This window comes from Bos indicus x Bos taurus, chromosome 10, assembly GCF_003369695.1.
Source record: "Bos indicus x Bos taurus breed Angus x Brahman F1 hybrid chromosome 10, Bos_hybrid_MaternalHap_v2.0, whole genome shotgun sequence".
Lineage (NCBI taxonomy): Eukaryota > Metazoa > Chordata > Mammalia > Artiodactyla > Bovidae > Bos > Bos indicus x Bos taurus.
In genome coordinates this window covers 94,183,778-94,211,434 of record NC_040085.1, presented here as the reverse complement: position 1 = coordinate 94,211,434, position 27,657 = coordinate 94,183,778, and the positions used below count along the sequence as shown (strand labels likewise).

The window sequence follows — 27,657 nt, the reverse complement described above, 5'->3', positions numbered from 1 at the left end:
ATTTTAATTTTGTTCTGGAATATAGTGTTCTTCTTTTGGTAATTAATATTCTAAGGAATTTTTAGCCCATATTTTATAAATACAGCAAACATTCATTTATTCTGGAAATATATTAAGGTTGGTGCTGCTGCTGCTAAGTCGCTTCAGTCGTGTCCGACTCTGTGTGACTGTATAGACGGCAGCCCACCAGGCTCCCCCATCCCTGGGTTTCTCCAGGCAAGAACACTGGAGTGGGTTGCCGTTTCCTTCTCCAATGCATGAAAGTGAAAAGTGAAAGTGAAGTCGCTCAGTCGTGTCCGACTCTTAGCGACCCCATGGACTGCAGCCCCCCAGGCTCCTCCGTCCATGGGATTTTCCAGGCAAGAGTACTGGAGTGGGGTGCCATTGCCTTCTCCATATTAAGGTTAGGGTTAAAGAAATATTGTACACAAAGCAAAAATGGAAGTATTTGTAGTACATATGAGGAGTTAATATCCGTAATATACAGGGAGCAACTACAAATCAGTTGAAAACAAGACAACCAAAGAGGAAAATAATCAAAAGGTATGAGTAGTCCCATCACAAAAGTACAAGTGGTTAATAAATAATTGTGAAAAGATACTGAAACATCACTAGTCATTAGGGAAAAGTAACACAAAATAATGTTGTTTTTTGTTAGTGGTGGTGGTTTATTTTTTGGTTGGTTAATTTTCTGCCTATCAGACTGGCAAAAGCTTTAAAGTTTAGCGTCATGTAATACTGGTGAGATTGTGAGAGATTGTAATACGAAGCATTGTCGTCTGCCTGTGTAAGAATAAACTGGTACAGTCCTGAAGGACTCTGTCAAAGTTAAAATGTTTGTACCCTCTGACCTAGTAATTCTGTAATACTCTCAGAGTATGTCCTCCAGGAATGTCTACTTAAAGCAGCAAGAATATAAGTATAGATTTTATGATATTCATTGCAACAGTATTTGTAAGACACTTAGAGAGACATTTCAGTGCCCATCATTTGGGTAGTTATTAAATTAGTAGTATGCAGCTGTTACAAATATTAATAATTAGGTGATGGGAATAATGAAAATAATTGCCCATAGTAATTCTTTCCCTTGTAACTCTACTTGAGTGACTCAGCATGTAAGACTAGAATGGCCAGCTAATGAACATGGAAGTGAATTCCAAGAAGGCCTGAGGCCATGAGAAAAAAATGTGGTACCTCCTTTGCAAGGAAAAAAGATGGATAAAAATTCCAAGTAAAATAAGAACAGAGTAAAAATTTTTTAAAAAATAATTATGTACCAGAAACAGAAGGCAACATTATATTAGACTGAGAAAATAGAGAGATAATTAGATTATTACCATTGCGGTCATTAACATGGTTTGCTGCTTGCTGGCATCACTATTACCTAACTTTGTTTGGAGGTTCCACTAATGCAGGTAGAAAGAAAACAAGTTGTTGAACTACTGCACTATTTTCCAACTAGAAGGGAAGAGACCAAATAATTGTCATTTGTGAATTATATAGTTGTCTACCTAGAAAAGCCATGGCGAAGAGCCAAAAAGTATTTCAGCTAATGAGAGAACTCAGTAAGGTGGCTGGAGTTAAGATAAATTAGTGTTTCTCTATTAGCAATGGCTACCATTTGGAAATGGAAATTGGATAGAAAGATCTCTTCATAATGGCAGGAAACTTTAAAATACCAAAAATAGACCCACATGAAGAAAAATATAAAATTGCTAAAGGACACGCTATGTGGCCTTGAAAGTAGAGAAGCCTGTGTGGCTGTCTGCGTTGTGTTTTTGTTATCTGGTTGCAGCGACGCCAGGGATATCTCAAAAGAGAGGCCAAGATTCTAAGGGTCCTGCAGGGTATGGAGGAGTGAAGTGAGTAGCCAGACCACTCAGGCTGGCTGTTCTCTTGCCGTCTGTACATGCTGTGAGTGCCTGCTTCCCCTGCACCCTGCATACAAGACTGACCTTCCCACACTTGCCCGGCCCCAGCTATTGACTGTGCCTATCACTGGGGCAGTCAAGGGCTTTCCCCCTGGTGGTTTCCCTGGTAACTATGAGCCAACCTGACATTACTCTCTAACTGGCAATCTCCCCTTCCACCCGAGAGGGAGCCTGCTGCGTGTCCTGCCTGCCGTCCACTGCACATGGTAGGGTATCACTCCAGGACCTTGTTTCAGGTGCGTAAGATCCCGCTTCCATTACACCATTGATGTCCCTGTTGCTAAAAATAAATAAGATCCCTAGGTGAGAAGATTTTAATATCCTAATAATGTCTTTCTTTAAAAAGTTGGTTTAGAAATATAATATGGTTCCAGTCATAATCTTAGTTTTTTTAGAGCCCGGAAAAAAGATTCTTAAGTTTGTAAAGTAAGAATTTCCAAAAGTATTTAAGAAAATTATAATGAGTGAGGATTTACCTTACCATTTGGTAAAATTTACTGTAAAGGTGTTGCAGTAATCACAATATGATATTAATAGCACAGGAATAGACGTAGGCAAATAGAACAGAATAGAGACTAGAAGAAGATGTAAGAAAATCTGAAATCTTTTAATGATGAAAGTTGCAAGTTTGGGGCGGGTGGGGTGGGGAGTGGTAAATAACTCAGTGAGCGCATAGATAAGAACTAGGGACCTTTTTGGTGGTAGTTGTCTTTTAGTCACTAAGTCATGTCCGACTCTTTTGTGACCCCGTGAACTGTAGGCCATCAGGCTTCTCTGTCCATGGGATTTCTCAGGCAAGAATACTGGAGTGGGTTGCCATTTCCTTCTCCAGGGGATCTTCCTGACCCAGAGATTGAACCCATATCTCCTGCATTGGCAGGCGGATTCTTTACTACTGAGCCATCAGGGAAGCCCTATTTGGTAGTACAGAAATTAAATTAGATCCCTACCTCACATCTTGTACATGAACAGTTACAGGTGAGTTAAATATCTAAATGTAAAAAATAAAATTAATAGAAGAAAATACAGGACAAGAGAGATCTTAATTAAGAATGGAAACCCAAAAGCAATCGGAGGGCACAGGATTTATTTTGTAAAATTTTGAAGCATTCATCCTGCAGGAAAAAGCATACGGGAAACTGTTTGTGACACATCAAGGGAGAAAGGTTTAATATCCCTGTACTGTAAGAATTCTACAAACTAATAAGGAAAAGACAACTGTTTTTATATGGGCAGAGGATGTAGTCATTCAGTTTATTGAAAAGAAAATGCAGATGACCAATAAAACACATGCAAATGACTGTTGAACAGTTCAGGGGAAATTGAAACGAACTCCACTCTTGCCCATGCCTGTTTGAATTAGTCTCTAGCTGTCTCCGTTAACAGTTTGGTTGTTTATTTGTTTCTTTGTTCAGCACACATTTGGGCACCTAGTATGGTGCTCCCTACTCTCCTCTCTGCGTGTAAGAAAAGGTTGGATAAATGCACATTGAGTTGTTCATAAGAGCTTTTTCTGGGAGTTGGGGATTGGTAGGGTGAAGGTTACTTATACTTCTGTACTGCTGTAATGTTTTATAAATACATGGATGACATAGTTCTGTGTAGCTTTACCTGTTTTCTGGTTGACAGATACTTAGGTTATTTATAATTTCTCACTGTTAAAACAACTCTGATAAACATACTTATCCATATCCTATAAACGTGCACAAAAGTTTTTCTAGATCAAGAATCTTTTTCTTAGAGGGCTGTATGGTAAGTATTTTAGACTTTGTGGACCATGTGGTCTGTTGCAACTACTCAACTCTGCTTTTGTAGCAAGAGAGCAACCACAGACAACAGTATATGAGCAAATGAGCATGGCTGCGTTTCAGTAAAACTTAATTCATAAGCACAGATGACTGGCAAGCTTTAACTTGCTGACCTCTGCTCTGGTATACATACCTGAAGGTGTAATTGCTGGCCCTCAGGTAGGAGTGTTCTGAATAGTGTCTGCCAAATTGCACTCAAAATGATTTATCAGTTTACGTTCCTCCCAGTAGTATATGAGAATTCTGTTTCCTTTGACTGTTGTTTTTTTTTTCCCTTCAGAAATTGTGAGTCAGACTTTATAATTAACAGTCAAGGGGCATATGAAACAATTATCTTGTCATTTAGTTTATGCTTTCATGAGTAACTGAAGTTGAATATCTTTTCATGTATGTATTAGACTTTTAGATTTTCTTTTTGCTTTTTTTTTCATATTATTAGATGTCTTATTCATATATACTTAAGAGATATTTTAATATACTCTTAATACCCATCAGTTATACAGGATGTATTTCACAACCCTTCCCTGCCAAATCTGTTACCTACTTTAGCTTAATGATAACAAAAAATTAGTTTTTATTGTAATGCTAAATTAATTATATTGTCATATTTGTGCTTTCTTCGACCTATTTTTACATCTTTTCCTATCTTTAAATATACCCTCATATTTTTTTCTAGTAAATCTAATGTTTTATTTTTCAATTAGATCTTTAATTTATCTCAAATTTACTATTATATACGTTTTAGAGGTCAGTCAGTCAGTTCAGTCACTCAGTTGTGTCTGACTTTTTGCGACCCCATGAACCGCAGCACACCAGGCCGCCCTGTCCATCACCAACTCCTGGAGTTCACTCAGACTCACGTCCATCGAGTCGATGATACCACCCAACCATCTCATCCTGTCGTCCCCTTCTCCTCCCGCCCTCAATCTTTCCCAGCATCAGGGTCTTTTCCAGTGAGTCAGTTCTTTGCATCAGGTGGCCAAAGGATTGGAGTTTCAGCTTCAATATCAGTCCTTCCAGTGAATATTCAGGACTGATTTCCTTTAGGATAGACTGGTTGGATCTCCTTGCAGTCCAAGGGACTCTCAAGAGTCTTCTGCAACACCACAGTTCAAAAGTATCTATGCTTCAGCAGTCAGCTTTCTTTATAGTCCACTCTCACATCCATACGTGACTACTGGAAAAATGATAGCTTTGACTAGACGGATCTTTGTTGGCAAAGTGATATCTCCGCTTGTTAATATGCTGTCTAAGTTGGTCATAAATTTTCTTCCAAGGAGCAAGCATCTTTTATTTCATGGCTGCATTCACCATCTGCAGTGATTTTGGAGCCCAAAACATAAGGTCTGCCACTGTTTCCCATCTATTTGCCATGAAGTGATAGGACCAGATGCCATGATCTTAATTTTCTGAATGTTGAGTTTTAAGCCAGCTTTTTCACTCTCCTCTTTCACTTTCATCAGCAGGCTCTTTAGTTCTTCTTTGCTTTCTGCCATAAGGGAAGTGTCATCTGCATATCTGAGGTTATTGATATTTCTCCCAGCAATCTTGATTCTAGCTTGTGCTTCATCCAGACCAGTGTTTCTCATGAAGTACTCTGCATATAAATTAAATAAACAGGTAGACAAGATACAGCCTAGATGTACTCCTTTCCCTATTTGGAACCAGTCTGTTGTTCTATGTCCAGTTCTAACTGCCTCCTAACCTGCATACAAATTTCTCAAAAGGCAGGTCAGTTGGTCTGGTATTCCCATCTCTTTAAGAATTTTTCATAGTTTGTTGTGATCCACACTGTCAAAGGCTTTGGCATAGTCAATAAAGCAGAAGTAGATGATTTTCTGCAACGCTCTTGCTTTTTCAGTGAGTCAATGGGTGTTGGCAATTTGATCTCTGGTTCCTCTGCCTTGTCTAAAACCAGCTTGAACATTTGGAAGTTCATGGTTTGCATACTGTTGAAGTCAGGCTTGGAGAATTTTGAGCATCACTTTACTAGCGTGTGAGATGAGTGCAATTGTGCGGTAGTTTGAGCATTCTTCAGCGTTGCCTTTCTTTGGGATTGTAATGAAAAGGGACCTTTTCCAGTCCTATGGCCACTGCTGAGTTTTCCAAATTTGCTGGCATTTTGAGTGCAACAGTTGCACAGCATCATCTTTTAGGATTTGAAATAGCTTGACTAAAATTCCATCACCTCCACTAGCTTTGTTCGTAGTGATGACTCCTAAGGCCCCCTTGACTTCACATTCCAGAATGTCTGGCTCTAGGTGAGTGATCATATCATCATGATTATCTGGGTTGTAAAGATCTTTTTGTACAGTTCTTCTGTGTATTCTTGCCACCTCTTGTTAATATCTTCTGCTTCAGTTAGGTCCATACCATTCCTGTCCTTTATCGAGCCCATCTTTGCATGAAATGTTCCCTTGGTATCTCTGATTTTCTTGAAGAGATCTCTAGTCTTTCCCTTTTGGTTGTTTTCCTCTATTTCTTTGCACTGATCACTGAGGAAGGCTTTCTTATCTCTTCTTGCTATTCTTTGGAACTCTGCATTCAGATGCTTATATCTTTCCTTTTCTCCTTTGCCTTGCACTTCTCTTCTTTTTACAGCTATTTGTAAAGCCTCCTCAGACAACCATTTTGCCTTTTTGCACTTCTTTTTCTTGGAGGTAATCTTGATCCCTCCCTCCTGTACAATATCACGAACCTGCATCCATAGTTTTTTAGGCACTCTGTCTATCAGATCTAATCCCTTGAATCTATACATCACTTCTACTGTGTAATCGTAAGGGATGTGATTTAGGTCATATCTGATTGGTCTAGTGGTTTTTCCCTAGTTTCTTCAGTTTAAGTCTGAATTTAGCATTAGGAGTTCATGATCTGAGCCACAGTCAGCTCTTGGTCTTGCTTTTGCTGACTGTATAGAGCTTCTCCATCTTTGGATGCAAAGAACATAATCAGTCTGATTTTGGTGTTGACCATCTGGTGATATCCATATGTAGAGTCTTCTCTTGTGTTGTTGAAAGAGGATGTTTGCTATGACCAGTGCATTCTCTTCAAAAAACTCTATTAGCCTTTGTCCTGCTTTGTTCTGTACTCCATGGCCAAATTTTGCCTGTTACTCCAGGTGTTTCTTGACTTCCTACTCTTGTATTCCAGTCCACTGTAATGAAAAGGACATCTTTTTTGGGTGTTAGTTCTAGAAGTTCTTGTAGGTCTTCATATACCCTTTCAACTTCAGCTTCTTAAGCGTTACTGGTCAGGGCATAGACTTGGATTACCGTGATATTGAATGGTTTGCCTTGGAAACAAACAGAGATCATTCTGTTGTTTTTGAGGTTGCATCCAACTACTGCATTTCGGACTCTTTTGTTGACCATGATGGCTACTCCATTTCTTCTGAGGGATTCCTGCCCGCAGTAGTAGATATAATGGTCATCTGAGCTAAATTCACCCATTCCAGTCCATTTCAGTTCACTGATTCCTAGAATGTTGACGTTCACTCTTGCCATCTCCTTTTTGACCACTTCCAATTTGCCTTGATTCGTGGATCTAATATTCCTATGCAGTATTGCTCTTTACAGCATTGGACTTTACTTCCATCACCAGTCACATCCACAACTGGGTGTTGTTTTTGCTTTGGCTCCATCTCTTCAGTCTTTCTGGAGTTATATCCAGTAGCATAGTGGTCACCTACCAACCCTGGGAGTTCATCTTTCAGTGTCCTATCTTTTTGCATTTTCATACTGTTCATAGGGTTCTCAAAGCAAGAATACTGAAGTGGTTTGCCATTCCCTTCTCCAGTGGGCCATGTTTTGTCAGAACTCTCCACCATGACCTGTACATCTTGGGTGGCCCTACATGGCATGGCTCATAGTTTAATTGAGTTAGATAAGGCTGTGGTTCATGTGATTAGAATGGTTAGTTTTCTGTGATTGTGGTTGGTTTTCAGTCTATCTGCCCTCTGGTGGAGAAAGATAAGAGGCTTATGGAAGCTTCCTGATGGGAGATACTGACTGAGGGCGAAACTGGGTTTTGTTCTGAGGGGCAGGACCAGGATCAGTAAATCTTTAATCCAATTTTCTGTTGATTGGCGGGGCTGTGTTCCCTCCCTGCTATTTACCTGGGGCCAAACTATAGTGGAGCCTTCAAAAGGTCCCATGCATTCTCTGCTACACTCAGTTGCCCCTGACCCTGCAGCAGGCCACCACCAACCCATATCTCCACCGGAGACTCCTGGACATTCACGGGCAAGTCTGGGTCAGTCTCTGGTGGGGTCAGTGCTTCTTTCTCCTGGGTCCTGGTGCACACAAGGTCCTGTTTGTTTCCTCCAGGAGTCTTACTTCCCCAGTCCTGTGTAAGTTCTGGCTGCTCTGTCGTGGGGTTAATGGCGACCTCCTCCAAGAGGACTTATGCGATACCCAAGTCTGCTGCACCCAGAGCCCCTGCCTCTGTGGCAGATTACCGCTGACCCGTATGTTCACAGGAGACGCTCAAACACAGTTCTTTCTCAGTCTCTGTGGGGTCTCTTGGTCCTGGTGCACATAAAGTTCGTTTCAGCCGTCTGAGTGTCTCTGGTGGGTATGGAGTTTGATTCTAAATGCAATTTCAATATATATATCAAACTATATTACTATTAATTTTATATCAGTTTTTCAAAAGTCATACCATCTCTGTATGCCTGAACAGTTAAGCGTTTTGCATTTAATTTCATAAATATTCAAGATTGTCATATAGAGAATGGAAAGAAATGCTACTGGCTTCTTCCATTTTATGTTGAGTAACAAAAGCACACAGGTTATTGTGGAAGCCGTCATCAAGGTGTTGACTTGATTTCAAGGTTTAGTGACCTAATAGCAATACCAAAATATAGTTCTGTGAAGAGGAATGTTAGATATATTTTGCTGTTTTCATCCTCTAAATATTAAAAATTTTGACTTGGGACTTTATTGGTGAGGGGGAGCTGGTTATATAGAGAGAGGAAAACAATGAAATATTATGAAAGTAGTAAGTGTAGACAGTTTTGTTGTTTCTGTAATGTCAGGATGTATTTAGTATCTGATGTAGAAGTGATCACTCATCTCTGCAGAATCTTTAGAGAGCTACCAAAAGCACTTCTTCTTCAGTGTATTTTCATGGTGAAAATTAGACATGGTAAATGTCTTAATTAGAGAATATTATTTACCTTAAGTTCACTATTATCAGAATCGTGATAGAGAATTAGCATAGTTGTAGTGTTACAAAGGAGGGACAGAGGGAGGAAGTTTTCTTTTTTGGTGAGCACAACTTTTTTGAGCTTTTCCGTGTTTGTTTATCATAATAATGGAAGCAGCAACAGTAATCATTCCTACTATGGCAACAAAATCATAAGGACATTTATTTAAACAAAACTATTTTTGATCAAAGGGTAAGTTTTGTATGTAAGTTTTTTAGCTATATATACTTAAAGCTGTTCTTTATAATACTTTAATTATCTATTGAAGTATGCGTGCTTCAAAAATCTTTCATAATCATAAAAAGTTTGGAAATGACTCATCTAGTTTCTGACACTTTTTACTCATTGAAACAATTACTCTTACAATACAGCTTTTTATACCAATGTTACAATGTCAACTATGGAATTATGGCAGAAGATGATACAGTGTCAGCAGTACTTATTTTTAAAATATATATACTTGAAAACATTTCCCACATTTTTCAGTTCCACATTGTTTGATCTGTAGTTACTGCTTTGTGTTCACTTGAAGATCTCAGTATATGGGGGAAGCAATAACTCTTACCATCACTGTGATCTTTAGTGTTGGGAGTAATGTTTAGCTGCAGTAAGTATTTGGGAAAGCTAACTCTGAAAGGTACTGCTGACCTGTAATAGGAATAACTTTGGGGAAGATTATTCTTATTTTTTACATACTGTTGCTTCTTAAAAAAGTCAGATGTTCTTTCTCTTTACAGGATGCCATACTTTATATAAACCCATTTTACTGTACTGACATATGAATTAATATAATAAAAGTTTAGATTCAGATGTAATTTTCTTTTTGAAATAGTTTTTGAGAACAACTTTTAAATACCAATTTCACACTGTTACGTATCATTTGTTGTTCAGTTGCTCAGTCATGTCCAGCTCTTTGCTACTCTGTGAACTGCAGCATGCCAAGCTTTCCTGTCCTTCGCTATCTCCCTGAGTTTGCTCAAACTCATGTCCATTGAAATCCGTGATACCATCTAACCATATCTTATCCTCTGTCGTCCCCTTCTCCTTCTGCCTTCAATCTTTCCCAGCATCAGGGTCTTTTCCAGTGAGTTGGCTCTTCGCATCAGATGGCCAAAGTATTGGAGTTTCAGCTTCAGCATCAGTCCTTCCAAAGAATATTCAGGACTGATTTCCTTTAGGATGGATTGGTTGGATTTCCTTGCAGTCCAAGGGACTCCCAAGAGTCTTCTCCAACACCACAGTTCAGAAGCATCAATTCTTCAGCACTCACTTTTCTTTATGGTCCAAGTAGATACATGACTTGCATTTGTACAGTTTTCCTAAATCTAGAGATCTGTTTTATAAAGTTAGATGTGTTAAAAAGTTGAACTGATCCACTGATGTCCTCAGTATATGAATATGTATATATACGTATCTAATTTTCACATAAGAATGATTTGGTATAGAAAAAAAGAATGATTTTATACAATCCTAAGCTTTTAAATGGTAACCATAGAATGGTTAATGTTAAATTAATATTAAAAACTAATGTTTTCAATAAAAATAGATCTAATTTGGTTACTTATTTTATTTTAGCGAAGAATAACCAGAATTCAACAAATAGAAAAGGACATACTTCGTATACGACAGCTTTTACAGTCCCAAGCAACAGAAGCAGAGGTTAGTAAATTGTCTCTTTTGTTTGCAGACGTAATGATGGGTGGTTATTCTAAGAGAAGATGTGCACAGTTAGTGCAGTGTCATTGAAATAGATGTTCTAGAGAACTGAGACATTTGATAAGCTTTTTCATTAAATTAAGTAGATTTCAAAAACCTACTATTTCTTCATAACGTTTAGTCAATTAAAGCTTATAGAGCCATAAATAGATACCTTACTTCAGTTATCTGTTTACTTATAATTTGGCTACTAACAGTTTGTAAATAAGCTATCTCCTTGTGTAATCCATAGTAAAAATTGATTGTATACATTTATCTACGCTCACTTTACAAACTTCATTAAAATGACAGTAAAAGGACAAAATGAAAAAGCACAAATACCAGGGAAGGTGACAATTAATAAAATTAGGAGAACTGCAAAGCAGATAAACAAATCATTCTTCTAGATGATGGTAGAGAGTTGACCCTGGAGTGAGCACTAGTAGGTCACAGAGCAGCTCATCTTACCCTGTGTGGTCTTGAGAGCTTCCAGAATTGGTTACACTAGGCGCTTCTGGACATGAGGATTAAAAAGGGGGTTCAAACCATGTTTGTCAGCTCTGCAGCTAAAACTTGGTTTTGATCACCACACAGAAGGATGGGGTATAAAAACCATCCCTTCAGCTGTCTGTTTATAGCCACTGAATCTGGGCACTTCTCACCTTGTTTATGGGCAAATAAAAGGAAAACCTACATGGAACTTAAATGAACTATTGCTGAATAGGGAGAAACAGCATGTGGGAGGCTCAGAGAAAATAAAGTATTTGCTGCTTAAGTCACCTACAGGAAGACCTGTCTCTATGCAATAAGAGCAAAAAGTGTTGAATAAAAGTCCACATTGAACAATACAGAATTGTTGCTAGGAAAAATTGGCTCAGTATTTGGGGATACATCAATGCAAAGTTTCTAATATGCAGCCAGATTAAGACTCACATTCTAGATCATACAGGAAAAAAGAGAATGCAAAGATTGAAACATCAACCTACTGCTTTATTCTAAATATAATTACTAAAAACACGATGAAGTGCTTGTTGATATTTTTTAATGTTTATGATATAAAAAATAGTATGTACACTTTGATCCCATTTTTTAATATGCACAAATAAACATAGTGTGTCAGAAATAATATGAAAAGGCAGATAACCATTGTTAATAGCTCCTTGTTTTTTTAGTTTGGCCAGTTTTGTAATGTTTTTATAGTAACTGTACAGCTTTTACAGTGAGAGAAAACTTTTGTATGCGAAACAAATTTGACGTGTCCTTTCATCACCAGCATGCTTACGAGGTAGCTCGGTGGTAAAGAATCTGCTTGCCAGCACAGGAGATGCAGGTTCTATCACTGGGTCGGGAAGATTCCCACTCCAGTATTCTTGCCCGGGAAATCCTATAGAAAGAGAAACCTGGTGGACTCCCGTCCGTGGGGTTGCAAAAGAGTCGGACATGACTTAGCAGCTAAACAACAGCAACAACACTCATCGCCAGCACATATTTTCCACCCATGGAAAATCTGATCAAATAATGAATAGTTCTGTTTGGAGGCAGAAACTTAGTGCAGGCCCATTTATACAGAGGGAAGACAACTAATTCTAATGTTAAAAGGTATAATTTTTGAAAACAGTGTCTTTAAGGCTCTCTTCATCCATGCCTTGCTTTTTAAATATCTTAGAAGCTTTGGCTTCAGTACATCGGAATTTGAAATATGTAGAAACATGTATTTGCTAAGTAGTCAAGTTCAGTGTAATAGTCATATTGTTAGAAGTAGTTTAACCTGGATGTTTTAAGTCAGTATGAACCAAGTATTTGTAATATACAGAATGTGTCCTTTTTGCAATGTTAACCCTTCAGGACTGTTTTTTTCCTTCCAAAATAAAACTATCTCTTTACTCCTTTTTCAACGTCATTGGCATTGCTGTATGTGGCATTCGGTTATTATGGCCCCTTTGGGTTTCCAGGGTAGTTTATCTGCGTGTTTTTTTTTTTTTTTTTCCCTCGATCAAAAATACTATACTCTGTTTTTAAAGCTGTTTTTAGAGAGGCAACTTGTGTTTTTTATTGAGCAGCACTGCATTTATATTTTCTTTTTATATATATTTTTTCTGCTTTGAGTTTTTGCTGTTGTTTTTCTACCTTCTTTAGTTATAGTTAGCTTTTATTCACCATCTTTCTTATATTACGATTTTTACTGTTTCGCTGCATCAACAGGGTTTTTTTTTTTATTTAATTTCTAAGTCAATATTTACATTTATTTTTCCTACTTGATTGACTCTTTTATGTGTGTGAAATAGCCTTCTTTGCTGTTAGTATTACTGCACGGGACTTCTTTTGGTCATCATTTGCCTGGTATAATATACTCACTGTCAGTACATTTCCAAACTTTACCAACATTCTGGCCTCTAGAAATTCCTAAGAAAAATTGTCATTTGTTAGTAACAGTTCTCATTGTCAGCACAATTATAAGTTTATTGCAGGTCGGGGGCTTGTTTGTGTTTTTTTATATGTTCAAGATTTCATTTATATCATTGGATTTGGGACCAACTGTCTACCACTGTAACTTAGTCTATTCTTGTTTCTTTTTGTTATAAAAATGGCCATATTTTTCATAGCCTTAAGTGGTTATATTTATTCAGTGAATATAAACTAAAAGAAGGTGTCATGTCTTATTTAAGAAAGAAAGAAAACTTTTTAATTTTGCTGTTTGGTGTTTCTTTATTATGATCAGAAGGAGAAGCTAGAAAATGGAGAAAACTGGGGATCAGATACTCATAAATTAGTTCACATACAGTATAGAGAAGAAAAGATGTCTGCCAAATACTTTATCCACCATGAAGCATCTTATAACACTATCTTTGCCCTACCTGCTAACAACTCTGGTTTAGGGTCTAGATACAGGATATAACTCAGATGATATAACTATTGCACTTGATTCAAATCTCAGAAGTTCCAAGAGGGTACATGACGCAACCAGTGCTACCACTTTCTTTTGTATTCTTTCCAATAGGTTATTTACTGACAAGTGTATACACTGGGGGGAGAGGGGCCCCAAAAGATGGAGCTATAAGGAAAATTGAGGTGTGGTTTAATAATCTCTAGAAAATAGCCATTGAGAAATAGTTTTTAAAATCCCATGCAGAGTACTCTTATAACTCATTAATAAAGAGACAACCCAACTTACAGATGGGCTAAAGATTTGAATACACATTTCACCAGAAAAATACATAGGAATGGCAAATAAGCACATGAAAATGGGCTCAACATCATTGGTCATTAAGGAAGTCAAGTTAAAACCACAACGCTGTATCACTCTATACTCACTAGGATGGCTGTAGTCATGAAGAAAACAATAAGCACTGGCAAGGAGGTGGATCAATAGAAGCTGTCATACGCTGCTGATGGGAATGTAAAATGGTTCAGCCACTTGGAAGTTTGGCAGTTACCTGAAGCATTAAACGTACAGTTACCATATAACCAGCAGTTCCACTTCTAGCTATCTAAGAGAAATGAGCACATTTGCCCACACAGAGACTTTAGTTTGAATATTCATGGCAGCATTACTCACAGTAGCCCAAAAGTAGAAAAAGGCAAAAGTGTATCAACTGGTGGATCAATAAATAGAATGTATACTATTACAATGTAATACTATTCGGCAATTAAAAGGAACAAATTGTTGACACACGCTGTAACAGAGGTGAACCACGAAAGCATTATACCCAGTAAAAGTAGCTAGACATGTAAGTCCATATAGTCCATTTACAATAAATATACAGAAAAGACAAGTTTACAAAGTAGAGCCATAGTTACTTGGAGCTGTGAGTGGGAATGGGGATTACCTATAATTGAGCACAAAGGATCTTTTTAGAATGATGAAAATGGTCTAAAACTGAAGTATGGTGATTCTTGGTAAGTTGATTCAAAGTCATTGAGTTGTACACTTAAAGTGGATTGTCTTAAAGGCATTTTAAATCCAACATACCCAAAGCATAATTAAGGATGATCTCCTCCTAAGTCCTCCTTGGGACTCCCACATCCTCCCAATCCTCATTCTCTTTTAGTATTATCTGTCTCTATGAATGGCACCAGCATTATTTAGCTGTGTGAGCTGAGAAACAGAAGAGTAGTTTGTGACCCCAGATCTCTTCTTCCACTCACTGTATCCAGTCTGTCTTGCAGTCCTTCAGATTGACCTCTGTCTCCACTGCTTTTATCTACAACAGTGCTTCCCTGGGTGTAAAGGACCATCATCTCCCACTTACGTTAATATATAGTCTGCAAGTCGATCTCTTCTGTTTCCCGCCTACTTAGACCATTTAAAACTTGAGTTTAAACAATCAGAATACATGCACCTTTTTCCTTTAGTATTACTAGTATTGGTTATGTAGGGGCGTGGGTGCCATCTGAGAATCACACTGAAATTCAACAAAATCATTAAGTTCCTTTTTTTAACCATCTGTTCTGCTCGTCACACTGTAATTCTTTGATATCCTAGAGCAAACCATGTGCCTCTCATCCCAGCTCCTTTGCATATGGTCTCTATTTCCCTAAATCTTTGCACATGGTCTCTGTTTCCTTCATCCTCTGTCATATCCCATTTCCTAGATCTCCTGTTTATATTTTAGATCTCAGTCCAAACAATACTTCCTAAGAGAGTGCTTCCCCGGACTCCCACAATGTCTGATGTCCTTCTGTTATATATCTTTATAAGCACCCTGTGAGTACTTGTCAAAGTTTTTAACTTTATTGTCGTTACTTCCATTATTTGATAGTATCCCTGACTAGACTAAATCTTGAAGAGTGCATTGAACAATGCCTGGTTCCGTCAGTGCTGTATTCTCCAGCCCTATTGCAAGTTACTAACATTGCACATACTCAAGAAGTGCTTTTATGTTGACATCTTCAGTGATGTTAGTGTCAGATCTTTGTGGATTTAGTGCTCATTGATTCATTTTTTTCTCTTCAGTGACTTTGTATTCTCTACTTTAGATGATTTTGTTGAATTTTATAGTGCCACTTTCCCGTGGTACTGTTTTTTCTTGTTTCTGAATTATTGGGACTACCTCTCCTTGTTTATTGATGGAAATAGTATATGTAAATTATTTTTAAGTCCCATTTTAAATGGTCTAGGAAAGCTTTATGTTTAAAGAAATTCCAGTGGAAGCCACTTGGTAATATAGTTTTCCATTATTATGTCACACTTTTTAATGTGTGATTTTTAATTTTGCCTATAATTTTCCTAGAGGAGGCACACTGGTAATTGTTTCTATAAAAGATGATTGATAGATTATTTTATTTCTTTGATTCTGTGGTGATATTTTTCAAAATGACTGCTTTGTATTGGATATAATCTGTCTTGAAATGACTGCCTTTACTGGATATAATCTTGCCCTTTCACTTTACATAACAGATGGTGGTTACATTAGAAAAGGTTTTGGTTTTATTCATATTAGAACCTAAGAGCTTATCTGTTGGTTTCATGTGACTTTTATTAGCAGATGTATATGGAAATATATATGTGTGTATAAATATACTTACATAGAAGGCATTTATAAGCTTAGGTAGTAACTGTTATATTTGCAGCTCTATTAAATACCAGAACCATGTGACCTTGCGGAAAAGACAGTTATTTGTTCTAGTTGGGTTATGTCCCTGATAGTGATGTGAGCACAGCTGGTGGAGGATGGTGTTTCTGTGAGTCTCAGAAAATCCTTTGTCTTGTGCGGCTCTATTGCTCGAGGGACACACTTCACTTTCCTTTTACCGAAATAGTCAACTGACAACCCTGCTGGAGGTTATGAAGTATGAAGTGCAGTTCCATGCTTTTGTAAACCTGTATTTATATATGCATTCAGAGCTTTAAAGCAAGAAAGAAGGAAAGCTGTGGGCTAAGAAAGCATGCACCATTTTTGTATGTACTGATGTTAACTCCATATTAACAGAGGTCATCTCAGAGCAAGCATGAAGCGGGCTCACATGAAGCTGAACGGCAGAATGAAGGTCAAGGAGTGGCAGAAATCAACATGGCAACCTCGGGTAGCGGTCAGGTAAATAAATTATTCTATTAATTTTTTTTCTAGTTAACTATTTAAATATTTAAAAAGAAATACTGAGTGAGATGATTCTCACAACAATCTGTAAATCTTATCTGTTTCCTTAGTCCTAAATGGATATCTCCAGAAGAATTCAGTACTAAAATGCTATGTCATTTTTCTTTATTATATTTAACAATGATGCTTTCAAAATTTCCAAGTATATTTTATAGCTCTAAATTATGTGTCTCTGTTTTAGCCTAAAATGATTAATGTGAGTAGAGTTTCTTTGAAAAATAAATACTGAGCTGCATTTTGGTCATATGTGATTTGACCTAGTTATTATTGCATGCATCGAATAGATTTGCTCTTTCTCTGTGGCATTCTTTATAAGACATTTTTATGGGTTTTTTTAATCATAAAGAGTTAATATTCTCATCTTCAGTTGTATTTCAAGATTATATAAACCCAGCATTGAAATAAATGATTCTAATGCCCATTTAAAAAGTAAATACATACCCTAGTCATATTTACTATTATCATCTTTAGCAAAATTGTGGAAGATAATTTTTTTTAAGGTAGAACATTATCTTGTTGTGCTGCCATCAGTTTTCCATTAGAGTTTGATTGGAATGCATCCTGATATGACAGTATTTTTCCTTGGAGTGTTCTGTATCCTCCACATTTTTTCAAGCAATATTTTATGTTTTAAATGAATGATTTTTTAAAATGTAGTTTCAACTAAGTTGATTTTAAGGAGATTTTCTTACTGTTGATAAAATATTCCTTTAGTGTCTATAGGTTACTTTTAATGATACTATTTATTTAGAAAGAACATGGTTCTATTAGTTCATTAAAATTTAAAGCTTAAAATGTCTCATACTTAATATTTAAATTTATCACGTTTAAACAAAAATATACTTCATTTTAATATTACTGGTCCACATTGTACTGGGTAATACTCTACAGATGGGTAAATTAGGGCAAAAGAAATTATATTTAAATAGTACATTCAGGTTCTTTGTCTATTATTTAGGGAATTCTTTGGGAATATCATGTGTTCCTACACATATGTAGAAAGAAGTTCTGTCTTCTTGACAAAAACATTTTTTTTTTTTTTGCTTTAGGATTAAGACCCACTATTAATGCTTTGGGTCATATTTCAATTATTATATCTTCAAAGCCTCACCTAGCCAATAAGCTGGATATTTTTTTTTTTGAATTCTTGTCACTTCTTACATCAAAATTTAACTCTAAATATATTAGATTTAATGTCAAAAATGAGAACTTTAAAAAACAATTTACTCATTTGCCTGTGTCGTGTCTTAGTCGTGGCACGTGAGACCTTTGCTGCGCTGTGCGGGATCTTCTGTTGCTGTGCTGGCCCAGTAGCTGTGGCCCTCGGGCTTAGTTGCCTTGCAGCACGTGGGACCTTAGTTCCCAGACCAGGGGTCAAACTCACATCCCGTGCATTAGAAGGCAGATTCTTAAATCACTGAACCACCAGGGAAGTCCCCCAAATGAAAACTATTAAAAATATTAAAAGGTAAGAAAATGGGGATAGAATTTTTATAATCACGAAGTGAGTAGGAAACCATAAAAGAACGGTAGCTTTCATCTAAAAATGTAAGACTTTAGTGTGCCATAAAATCATAACAAACTTAGAAGACAAAAACCAAGATCACATTAATGACACTGCAGCGACTCCCAGATCCTAATGTAGATAAGTGGTGTCTGTGACACTGTGATTTAGTTATGCCAGAATCCCTTTATCTGTCTTAATAGGATTGACACATGACAGACTCTTGGGGTTTGTTCTTTAGTTATTTGCTCCAGAGACAAAAACAATTAACACTAACAAAAATGAAAATACTCTCTCTGACTTTCTCGGGATCTCAGTAAGATGATCCATCAAAGCTCCTACCCTAGTGCCCTTCTCTCTACCGCTGTGTGGAAGGAAGCTCACTGTACCTTGCCTGCCTTCCTGCCCACAGCCACTCTGCCAGGATGATCTTTCACAAGTAAATCACCCTCTTGTATATATTTGAAATTTTAGCTACTTTAGCGACTAAACCACCACCATATTTGAAATTTTCCATAATAGGTTTAAAAACATTTTATTGGCAATGGAAAAGGTTCTCCTACCATTTCATCCCTTTCCCACTCTTGTTTGAACTTCATCACTGCTTACTGGTTGTATCACTAGAGATCTGGTTCTAAACATTAAATGGAAAAGCTAAGAATCGATTCATAAATGAATTACACATAAAGTTATATACTAAGCAAGTAGGGATCTAGCTCATATAATTTATTTCTAGCTAAAATTTCAAATATATACAGAGGCAAACAGAGTAATATAGTAATCTCCATGTACCCTATACACTTTGTCCTCTGATTTTATTTTTGGAAAAGATCCCAGACATCATCATTTTTTGCTTAAGTATTTCACTGTATATTTCCAGAATATAACATTTTTTTAATTGAAATGTGGTTGATTCATAATATTGTTAGTTTCAGGTATACAGCAGAGTGATTCAGTTATATTGTATTTTTCCAATTCTTTTCCATTTTAGGTTATTACAAGATATTGAATATAATTCCCTAGGGCTTCCCAGGTGGTGCTAGTGGTAAAGAACTTGCCTGCCAGTGCAAGAGACGTTAGAGACGCAGGTTTGATCCCTGGGTTGGGACAATCCCCTGGAGAAGGGTGTGGCAACCCACTTTGGTGTTGTTGCCTAAAGAATCCCATGGACAGAGGAGCCCGGCAGGCTATGGTCCATAGGGTCGCAAAGAGTTGGACATGACTGAAGCGACTTAGCATGCACACATGCACATACTATAAAGTAAATCCTTGTTGTTTATTTTATATATATCAAAGTGTATATATCTGTTAATCACATACTCCTAATTTATCCCTCCTCCCATTTCCCCTTTGATAACCCTAAGTTTGTTTTCTGTGTCTAAGAATACTTTCTTTTAAATTTAAATACAATTGATTTACATTATTGTGTTAGTTTTAGCTCTACAGCAAAGTGATTCAGTAATATATACATATTTTTTGGATTATTTGTATTTGTTAATCCCATACCTTTAATTTGTCCTTCCCTGTCCCCTGTGGTAACCATAAGTTTGTTTTCTGTGTCTGTGAGTCCGTTTCTGTTTTGTACATAGATATATTTGTATTATTTTATAGATTCCACATATAAGTGATATCATATAATATCTGTCTTTATCTGACTTCCCTCACTTAGTATGACATTCTCTAGCTCCATCCATGTTATTGCAAGTGGCAATATTTCATTCTTTTTCATGACTTCTTAGACCACTGTATCTTCTTAAACCATCATCTGTTGATGGGTACTTGGGTTCTTTCCGTGTCTTGGTTATTGTACATATGTTGCTGTGAACATTGGGGTGCATTTATCTTTTCAGATTAGAGTTTTCATCTTTTTTGGATTTATGCCCAAGAGTGAGGTTGCTGGATCATGTGGTAACTCTATTTTTAGTTTTTTAAGAAACCTCCATACTGTTTTTCATTGTGCTTGTACCAGTTTATATTCCCACTAACAGTGTAGGAGGGTTTCCTTTTCTCCACATTCTCTGCAGACTTTTTGTTTTGATGGTGGCCATTTTTAATTTGAATTTCTCAGTAATCAGTGATGTTGAGCGTCTTTTCACGATTTGTTGGCTATCTGTATGTCTTTTTTGAAGGAATGTCTGTTTAGGTCTTCTGTCCATCCTCTGATTTTGTTGTTTTTATTTATTTATTTGTTTTTGATACTGAGTTGTATGAGCTGTTTGTACATTTTGGATATTGACTGTCAGTCACATCACTTGCAAATATTTTCTCCCAGTCTGTGAGCTGTGTTTCTGTTTTGTTGATAGTTTTCTTTACGGTAGAAAATCTTTTAAGTTTGACTAGGTCCCATTTGTTTATTTTTGCTTTTATTTGTTTTCCCTTGGGAGACTGATCTAAGAAAATATTGCTGTAATTTGAGACTATGAGACTATTTTGCCTATGTTTTCTTCCAGAAGTTTTATGGTATCATGTCTTATATATAGGTCTTTAAAACAATTTGAGAGGGGTTTTTTTGGCTTGTTTGTTTATGGTGTGAGGGTGTGTTCTAACATCATTGATTTACATGTAGCTGTCCTGCTTTCCTAGTGTCACTTGCTGAAAAGACCTTCTTTTCTCCATTGTGTGTTCTTACCTCCTTTGTCAAGGATTAACTGACTGTAGGTATGTGGGTTTAGTTCTGGGCTCTTTATGCTGCACTTTTGGTCTGTCATGTTTTTGTACAAGTACCATGCTGTTTTGATTACTGTGGCTTAGTAGTATTGTCTGAAGTCCCAAAGCAGTCTGCAGATTTAATGCAATTCCTGTCAAAATGCCTATGACATTTTTCACAGAACTAGAACAAATAATACTAAAATTTATATGGAACCACAAAAGGCCCAGAATTGCTAAAGCAATCCTGTGGACAGAGGACACCTATAGCATACATAACTATTGTGCCATTATTACGCTCCCACAGAAACTAACAGTAATTCCTCGGTAGCATCAGATAACTAGTCAGTATTCAAATTTGCAGTTGTTTCATAAACGTCATAATTTTTAAATTTATTTGATACAAGGGCCAGATAAAGTTCATGCACAGAGATTGGTTAAAAGATTAAAAGTGTCTTTTAATCTATAGGTTTCTTTGTCTCTTAGATTTTTGCTATATATTTGTTGAATAACCAAAGTTATTTGTCTTCTCAAGTTTTCCATAGTCTGAATTTTGCTAGGAACATCTGCATGGTGAAGTTTGACCTCTCTGTTTGTCTTCTGTATTCCCTGTAAATTGGTATTTCGGTCTAGAGATGTGATCAGATTTGGTCTCAGGCCCTGATTCTATGGCCGGGACTTTCATAGGTAGCATAGTGGTCTTCCACCAGGAAGCACGTAACGTCTGGTGGGCTCTCTTTTTGTGATATTAGCAGCATTTATACTTAATGTCTAGGTTCACTAATTCACTAAGGGTTATAGAATTAGCTGTAGGACTTTAATAAAGAGAAACTTCTCCTTATCTGCTGTTGGACCACTTCCATGTACCATCTGTATGAAAAAAGGCAAGGTGAGGAGGGTGCTTGCTTCTTTTGCTTCTTCCCCCTCTTACACAGTTTCACAGTGAGTTGGAGACTGTTGCTACCTCTATGAAGAACTTTTTAGAGTCACTTTGTTCGTTTTCTCAGAAAAATACGACTTTTGAGTCACTTCCTAAAGTGAGCATGATAGAAGAGAGGTTTGTACTCAGCAGATGTAGTTGAAATTGGCCGTGTCCCAGCTGTGCTGATTGAGCTGCCAGGCATAGTCCTTCTTGGGCCCCTCGGCACACATTTGAGTGCAGTGATGGCAGCGGGTATTGAAGGGTGGGTAGAGGAGGACCAGTGAATAGAGAGGTGCTTGATTCTAGTGTGTGCGAAAAGGAGGTGCAGGTCAGAAGCAACAGTTAGAACCAGACGTGGAACAACAGACTGGCTCAAAATCTGGAAAGCAGTACATCAAGGCTGTGTATTGTCACCCTGCTTATTTAACTTATATGCAGAGTACATCATGTGAAATCCCAGGCTAGAAGACTCACAAGCTGGAATCAAGATTGTTGGAAGGAATATCAGCAACCTCAGATATGCAAATGATACCACTCTAGTGGCAAAAAGTGAAGAGGAACTAAAGAACCGCTTGATGAGGGTGAAAGAGGAGAGTGAAAAAGCTGGCTTAAAATTCAACATTCAAAAAATAAAGATCATGGCATCCTGTCTTGTCATTTCATGGCAAATAGATGGGGGGAAAGTGGAAACAGTGGCAGATGTTATTTTCTTGGGCTCCAAAATCACTGTGGATGGTGACTGCAGCCATGAAATTAAAAGACACTTGCTCCTTGGAAGAAAAGCTATGACCAACCTAGACAGCATATTAAAAAGCAGAGCCATCACTTTGCCAACAAAGGTCCATCTAGTCAAAGCTATGGTTTTTCTAGTAGTCATGTATGGATGTGAGAGTTGGACCGTAAAGAAGGCTGAGCACTGAAGAATTGATGCTTTTGAACTGTGGTGTTGGAGAGGACTCTTGAGAGTCCTGTGGACTACAGGGAGATCAAACCAGTCAATCATAAATGAAATCAACCCTGAATATTCATTGGAAGAACTGATCCGGAAGCTCCAATACTTTGGCCACCTGATGCAAAGAGGCGAGTCATTGAAAAAGACCCTGATGCTGGGAAAGATTGAGGGCAAGAGGAGAAGGGGGCGAAGGAGGATGAGATGTTGGATGGCATCACCAACTCAAAGGACATGAGTTTGAGTAAACTCCAGGAGATAGTGAAGTACAGGGAAGCCTGGCATGCTGCAGTCCATGGGTCACAAAGAGTCAGACGTGACTTAGCCACTGAACAACAATAACCATTTTTTACAGGTTACTGCTTCTCTGGTCCCTCTGAAGGATGTTGGTGCAGACTTAATCATAATAAAAAGGCCCAGGAAAGATTCTCAGGACTCGAGTTCTGGCTTACAGGTAGTATGGGTATGGGAATGTTCTCTTGGAATCTCCTTATAATAAATCCATCTGGGTTTCTAGCCAGAGAGTTTGGGAGAGTAGAGTGGAGAGTGTCCCAAAATCAAGGATCTGTTTAGAAAGATACTAAGTCTGAAGCTTAAAGGTGATTTGATGTCTACACTGAAATGAATGTCAGAACATGTTTCAACGTAGACATGGGTTTTTCCTTGCTTCATAATATAACCTCTTGTTTCTCTTCTGTTTCAAACAATATATTAGTTATCTATTGCTGCCTGACAAATTTAGCAGCTTAAATCGGCAACCATTTATTGTCTCTGTAGGTCAGGAATCCTGGTGCAGCTTAGCTGAGTGCCTCTGGTTCAGGGACTCTCATAGGCTGCGGTCACCATGTTGGCTGGGGCCACAGTCATTTCAAGATTTGATGAGGGGAGGATCTGCTTCTAAACTCACCATATGACTGTTATCAGGCCTCAGGTCTCCACCTGTTGGCCCGTAGTATCATTTCTTGCCACCAAGGCCTCTACAAAGAGCAGTTCACAGTGTAATATCTGGCATCCCTCAGAGAAGAACAAGAGAGGGTGTCCACGATGGGAAGCCACAGTCTTTGTAAACTTATCTTGAAAGTGACTTCTCATCGTATCTACAGCAGTCTGTTCACTAAAAGCCTTTTACTAAATCTAGCCCACACTTAAACACAGGGCTAGTTCATAAGGTGGTGAATTCTAGAAGATGAGGATCCTTACAGGTTGTGTTACATCCTCACTACCAGAAACAGTCCAAGTTTTAGATATCCTTAAAGCCAGTATGCTTGCTTCAGGATAAGGAGTCATTCATTACCTCCTATAGATCAAAAGCAGCCCTTTGCCAAAATTTCCTTAAAAGCCTCCCACCTGCTTTCTTTATTTTGAGTCTTGGTCCCTCAACTCCATCTTCGTTAATGTGATTAGAAGAAGCTCTTAATCTCCAAGTCAGTCCGTCAGTTTCTCTCTCTCTCTCTCTCTCTCACACACACACACATTCTTTCTGACCTGCGCTTATAGCCTCTGCCTCATCTGAGCTGCCATGTAGCTAACCTTCCTCTTTTTTAACTAAACACCTCTTTGTCGTTCAAAATTAGACAACACTTTCCCGAACTGAGTACACGCCATTCCTATGCGCACACCTGGGCTCTGTCAAAGCACTGTGCATTTACATGTTGAGCAACCTGTCTAGACTCGTTATGCAATGAGGGTGTGGATGTTTTATTCACTTATGTTCCTAGAGACTAGCATTGCACCAAGAAAGGACAGAAATGGTATGGACGTAACAGAAGCAGAAGATACTAAGAATAGGTGGCAAAAATACACAGAAGAACTATACAAAAAAGATCTTCCTGACCCAGATAACCACAATGGTGTGATCACTCACCTAGAGCCAGACATCCTGGAATGAGAAGTCAAGTGGACCTTAGGAAACATCACTACGAACAAAGCTAGTGGAGGTGATGGAATTCCAGTTGAGCTATTTCAAATCCTAAAAGATGATGCTGTGAAAGTGCTACACTCAATATGCGAGCAAATTTGGAAAACTCAGCAGTGGCCAAACAGGACTGGAAAAGTTCAGTTTTCATTTCAATCCCTAAGAAAGACAATGCCAAAGAATGCTCAAACTACCGCACAACTGTACTCATCTCACATGCTAGCAAAGTAATGGTCAAAATTCTCCAAGCCAGTCTTCAACAGGACATGAACCGTGAACTTCCAGATGTTCAAGCTGGATTTAGAAAAGGCAGGGGAACCAGAGATCAAATTGCCAACATCCATTCCATCATCGAAAAAGCAAGAGAGTTCCAGAAAAACATCTACTTCTGCTTTATTGACCACACCAAAGCCTTTGACTGTGTGGGTCACAACAAACTGTGGAAAATTCTGAAAGATGGGAATAACCAGACCACCTGACCTGCCTCCTGAGAAATCTGTATATAGGTCAAGAAGCAACAGTTAGAACTGGACGTGGAACAACAGACTGGTTCAAAATCAGGAAAGGAGTACGTCAAGGCTGTATATTGTCACCCTGCTTATTTAACTTATATGCAGAGTACATCATGAGAAATGCTGGGCTGGATAAAGCACAAGCTGGAATCAAGATTGCTGGGAGAAATATCAATAACCTCAGATATGCAGCTGACACCACCCTTACGGCAGAAAGCGAAGAAGAACTAAAGAGCCTCTTGATGAAAGAGGAAAGTGAAAAAGTTGGCTTAAAACTCCCAACATTCAGAAAACTAAGATCATGGCATCCGGTCCCATCACTTCATGGCAAAAAGATGGGGAAACAATGGAGACAGTGAGAGACTTTATTTTGGAGGGGTCCAAAATCATTGCAGATGTTGACTGCAGCCATGAAATTAAAAGACCCTTGCTCCTTGGAAGAAAAGCTATGACCAACCTAGACAGCATATTAAAAAGCAGAGACATTGCTTTGCCAGCAAACGTCCGTCTAGTCAAAGCTATGGTTTTTCCAGTAGTCATGTATGGATGTGAGAGTTGGACTATAAAGAAAGCAGAGCATTGAAGAATTGATGCTTTAGAACTGTGGTGTTGGAGAAGACTCTTGAGAGTCCCTTGGACTGCAAGGAAATCAAACCAGTCTATCCTAAAGGAAATCAGTCCTGAATATTCATTGGAAGGACTGATGCTGAAGCTGAAACTCCAATACTTCGGCCACCTGATGCGAAGAACTGACTCATTTGAAAAGACCCTGATGCTGGGAAAGATTGAGGGCAGGAGGAGAAGGGGACGACAGAGGATGAGATGGTTGGATGGCATCACTGAGAACGTGAGTTTGAGCCAGCTCTGGGAGTTGGTGATGGACAGGGAGGCCTGGCGTGCCACAGTCCACAGGGTTGCAGAGAGTCAGACATGATTGAGCAACTGAACTGAACTGAACTGAAGAAAGGAGCAGGAGCTCAGTAAATGTTTGTTGTTTGCATGTATGTGAACTGAAATACTGTTTCAGAAGCATACGGTAGCTGGTGACAGTGGAAGGAGATGTCTGTCTGTTCTGCCCCTTCTCCTGCCCAGAGGGTGCTACCCTGCTGCTTCTAATTGAGAAATAACCCTAGAAGATTAATCAACATAAAGCATCCAGACCTGCAGAAGGAGTGGAGTCCAGAAAGGCTAGCCTGTCTGGGACTCTGCTAGTTTCCTTAATCTAACCCTAGATTTCCCAGTGTGTGTATGAATAGGTAGGTCTTCATCCTTTTATCTGAGGAGACATAAAAAAGACCTCTCAACTTATGATTCTTAAAAATAAACTTTATTGAGTAAAGAGTAACATACAGTAAAATGTACCTATTTTAAATATACAGTTAAGTGAGTTTCACATTTAGAGTTTTTTCCTACAGTTTTATTTATAAATGTATTTTTCTCTTAAAACTTTTTTTTTAATAATAGCCATTCTGGCAGCTATGAGAATGGTATCTCGTTTCAATTTGTATTTCTGTAATAAATGGTGATATTGAGCATCTTTTCTTGTGCCTGTATGTCTTCTTTGGAGAAATGTCTATTCAGGTCTTCTGCACATTTTTTGATTGGGTTTTTTGTTTTTTTGATATTGAGTCTTATAAGCTATTTAAATACTTTGGATTTTAATTCCTTGTTGCTCACATCATTTGCAAATATTTTCTCCCATTCTCTAGTTTGTCTTTTTGTTGTGTCTGTGGTTTCCATTGCCACGCAGCAGCTTTTAAGTTTAGTTGGGTTCCATTTGTTTATTTTTACTTTTATTTCTTTTGTCTTAGGAGACAGATCCAAAAAAATATTGCTACTATTTATGTCAAAGAGTGTTCTGCCTATATTAACTTCTAACTTGTTCCCCATATTAGTCCCTTTAGACATCTCAGTGCAGTTATTTATTTTTTCATGTCTTTCTCCAATAGAAGTTTCAAGCAGTCTTCTCTCTGCTCTCAGCTCCTGGAGAACTTGGAGTGTACCCAATTCAATTAGTTTTGTGCTAATTCAGAGCATTTCATTACTCAGTGGAGCTTTCTACCAACCAATTTATATTTAACTGAATGTGGTTTCATGCCTTTTGATTTGGGAAAGAATATTACTCTTAGAATTTCTTCAGTGTTTGGTACTTTGTCTTTTGCAACAGTTTTTTTTTTCCTTCAGTGTTTCTCTAAATTCTACTCCTTTATATATAAAAATACTCATTTTGAGCAGTTATAAATGTTCACACTTTAATGGTATATTTAGCTATTTACCCTAATGACAGTTCATTTGGAGTATCTTAACATGAAGCTAGCTACATATATCTATAATATAAATTATACTGTCTATAATTTGCTTAATTTCTAGGGTTCAACTACACGAATAGATCATGAAACAGCCAGTGTTTTGAGTTCTAGTAGCACACATTCTGCTCCTCGAAGGCTGACGAGTCATCTGGGAACCAAGGT

At 37.9% G+C, this 27,657-nt stretch overlaps 1 protein-coding gene across 12 annotated transcripts in view; it reads left to right on the top strand.

Moving 5' to 3' along the window:
• Positions 1 to 27,657, top strand: part of APC (APC, WNT signaling pathway regulator) — a 134,834-nt gene that overhangs the window by 77,703 nt on the left and 29,474 nt on the right. For all 12 annotated transcript variants that reach the window (XR_003512865.1, XM_027552602.1, XM_027552595.1 and 9 more), the window contains 3 exons: positions 10,521 to 10,604; positions 16,571 to 16,675; positions 27,557 to 27,655. Coding sequence is in view for 11 of the 12 variants with exons in the window: in XM_027552602.1 (XP_027408403.1) it covers positions 10,521 to 10,604; positions 16,571 to 16,675; positions 27,557 to 27,655 (288 nt within the window). In the remaining variant the exon portion in view is untranslated. The remainder of the gene's footprint in view (positions 1 to 10,520; positions 10,605 to 16,570; positions 16,676 to 27,556; positions 27,656 to 27,657) is intronic.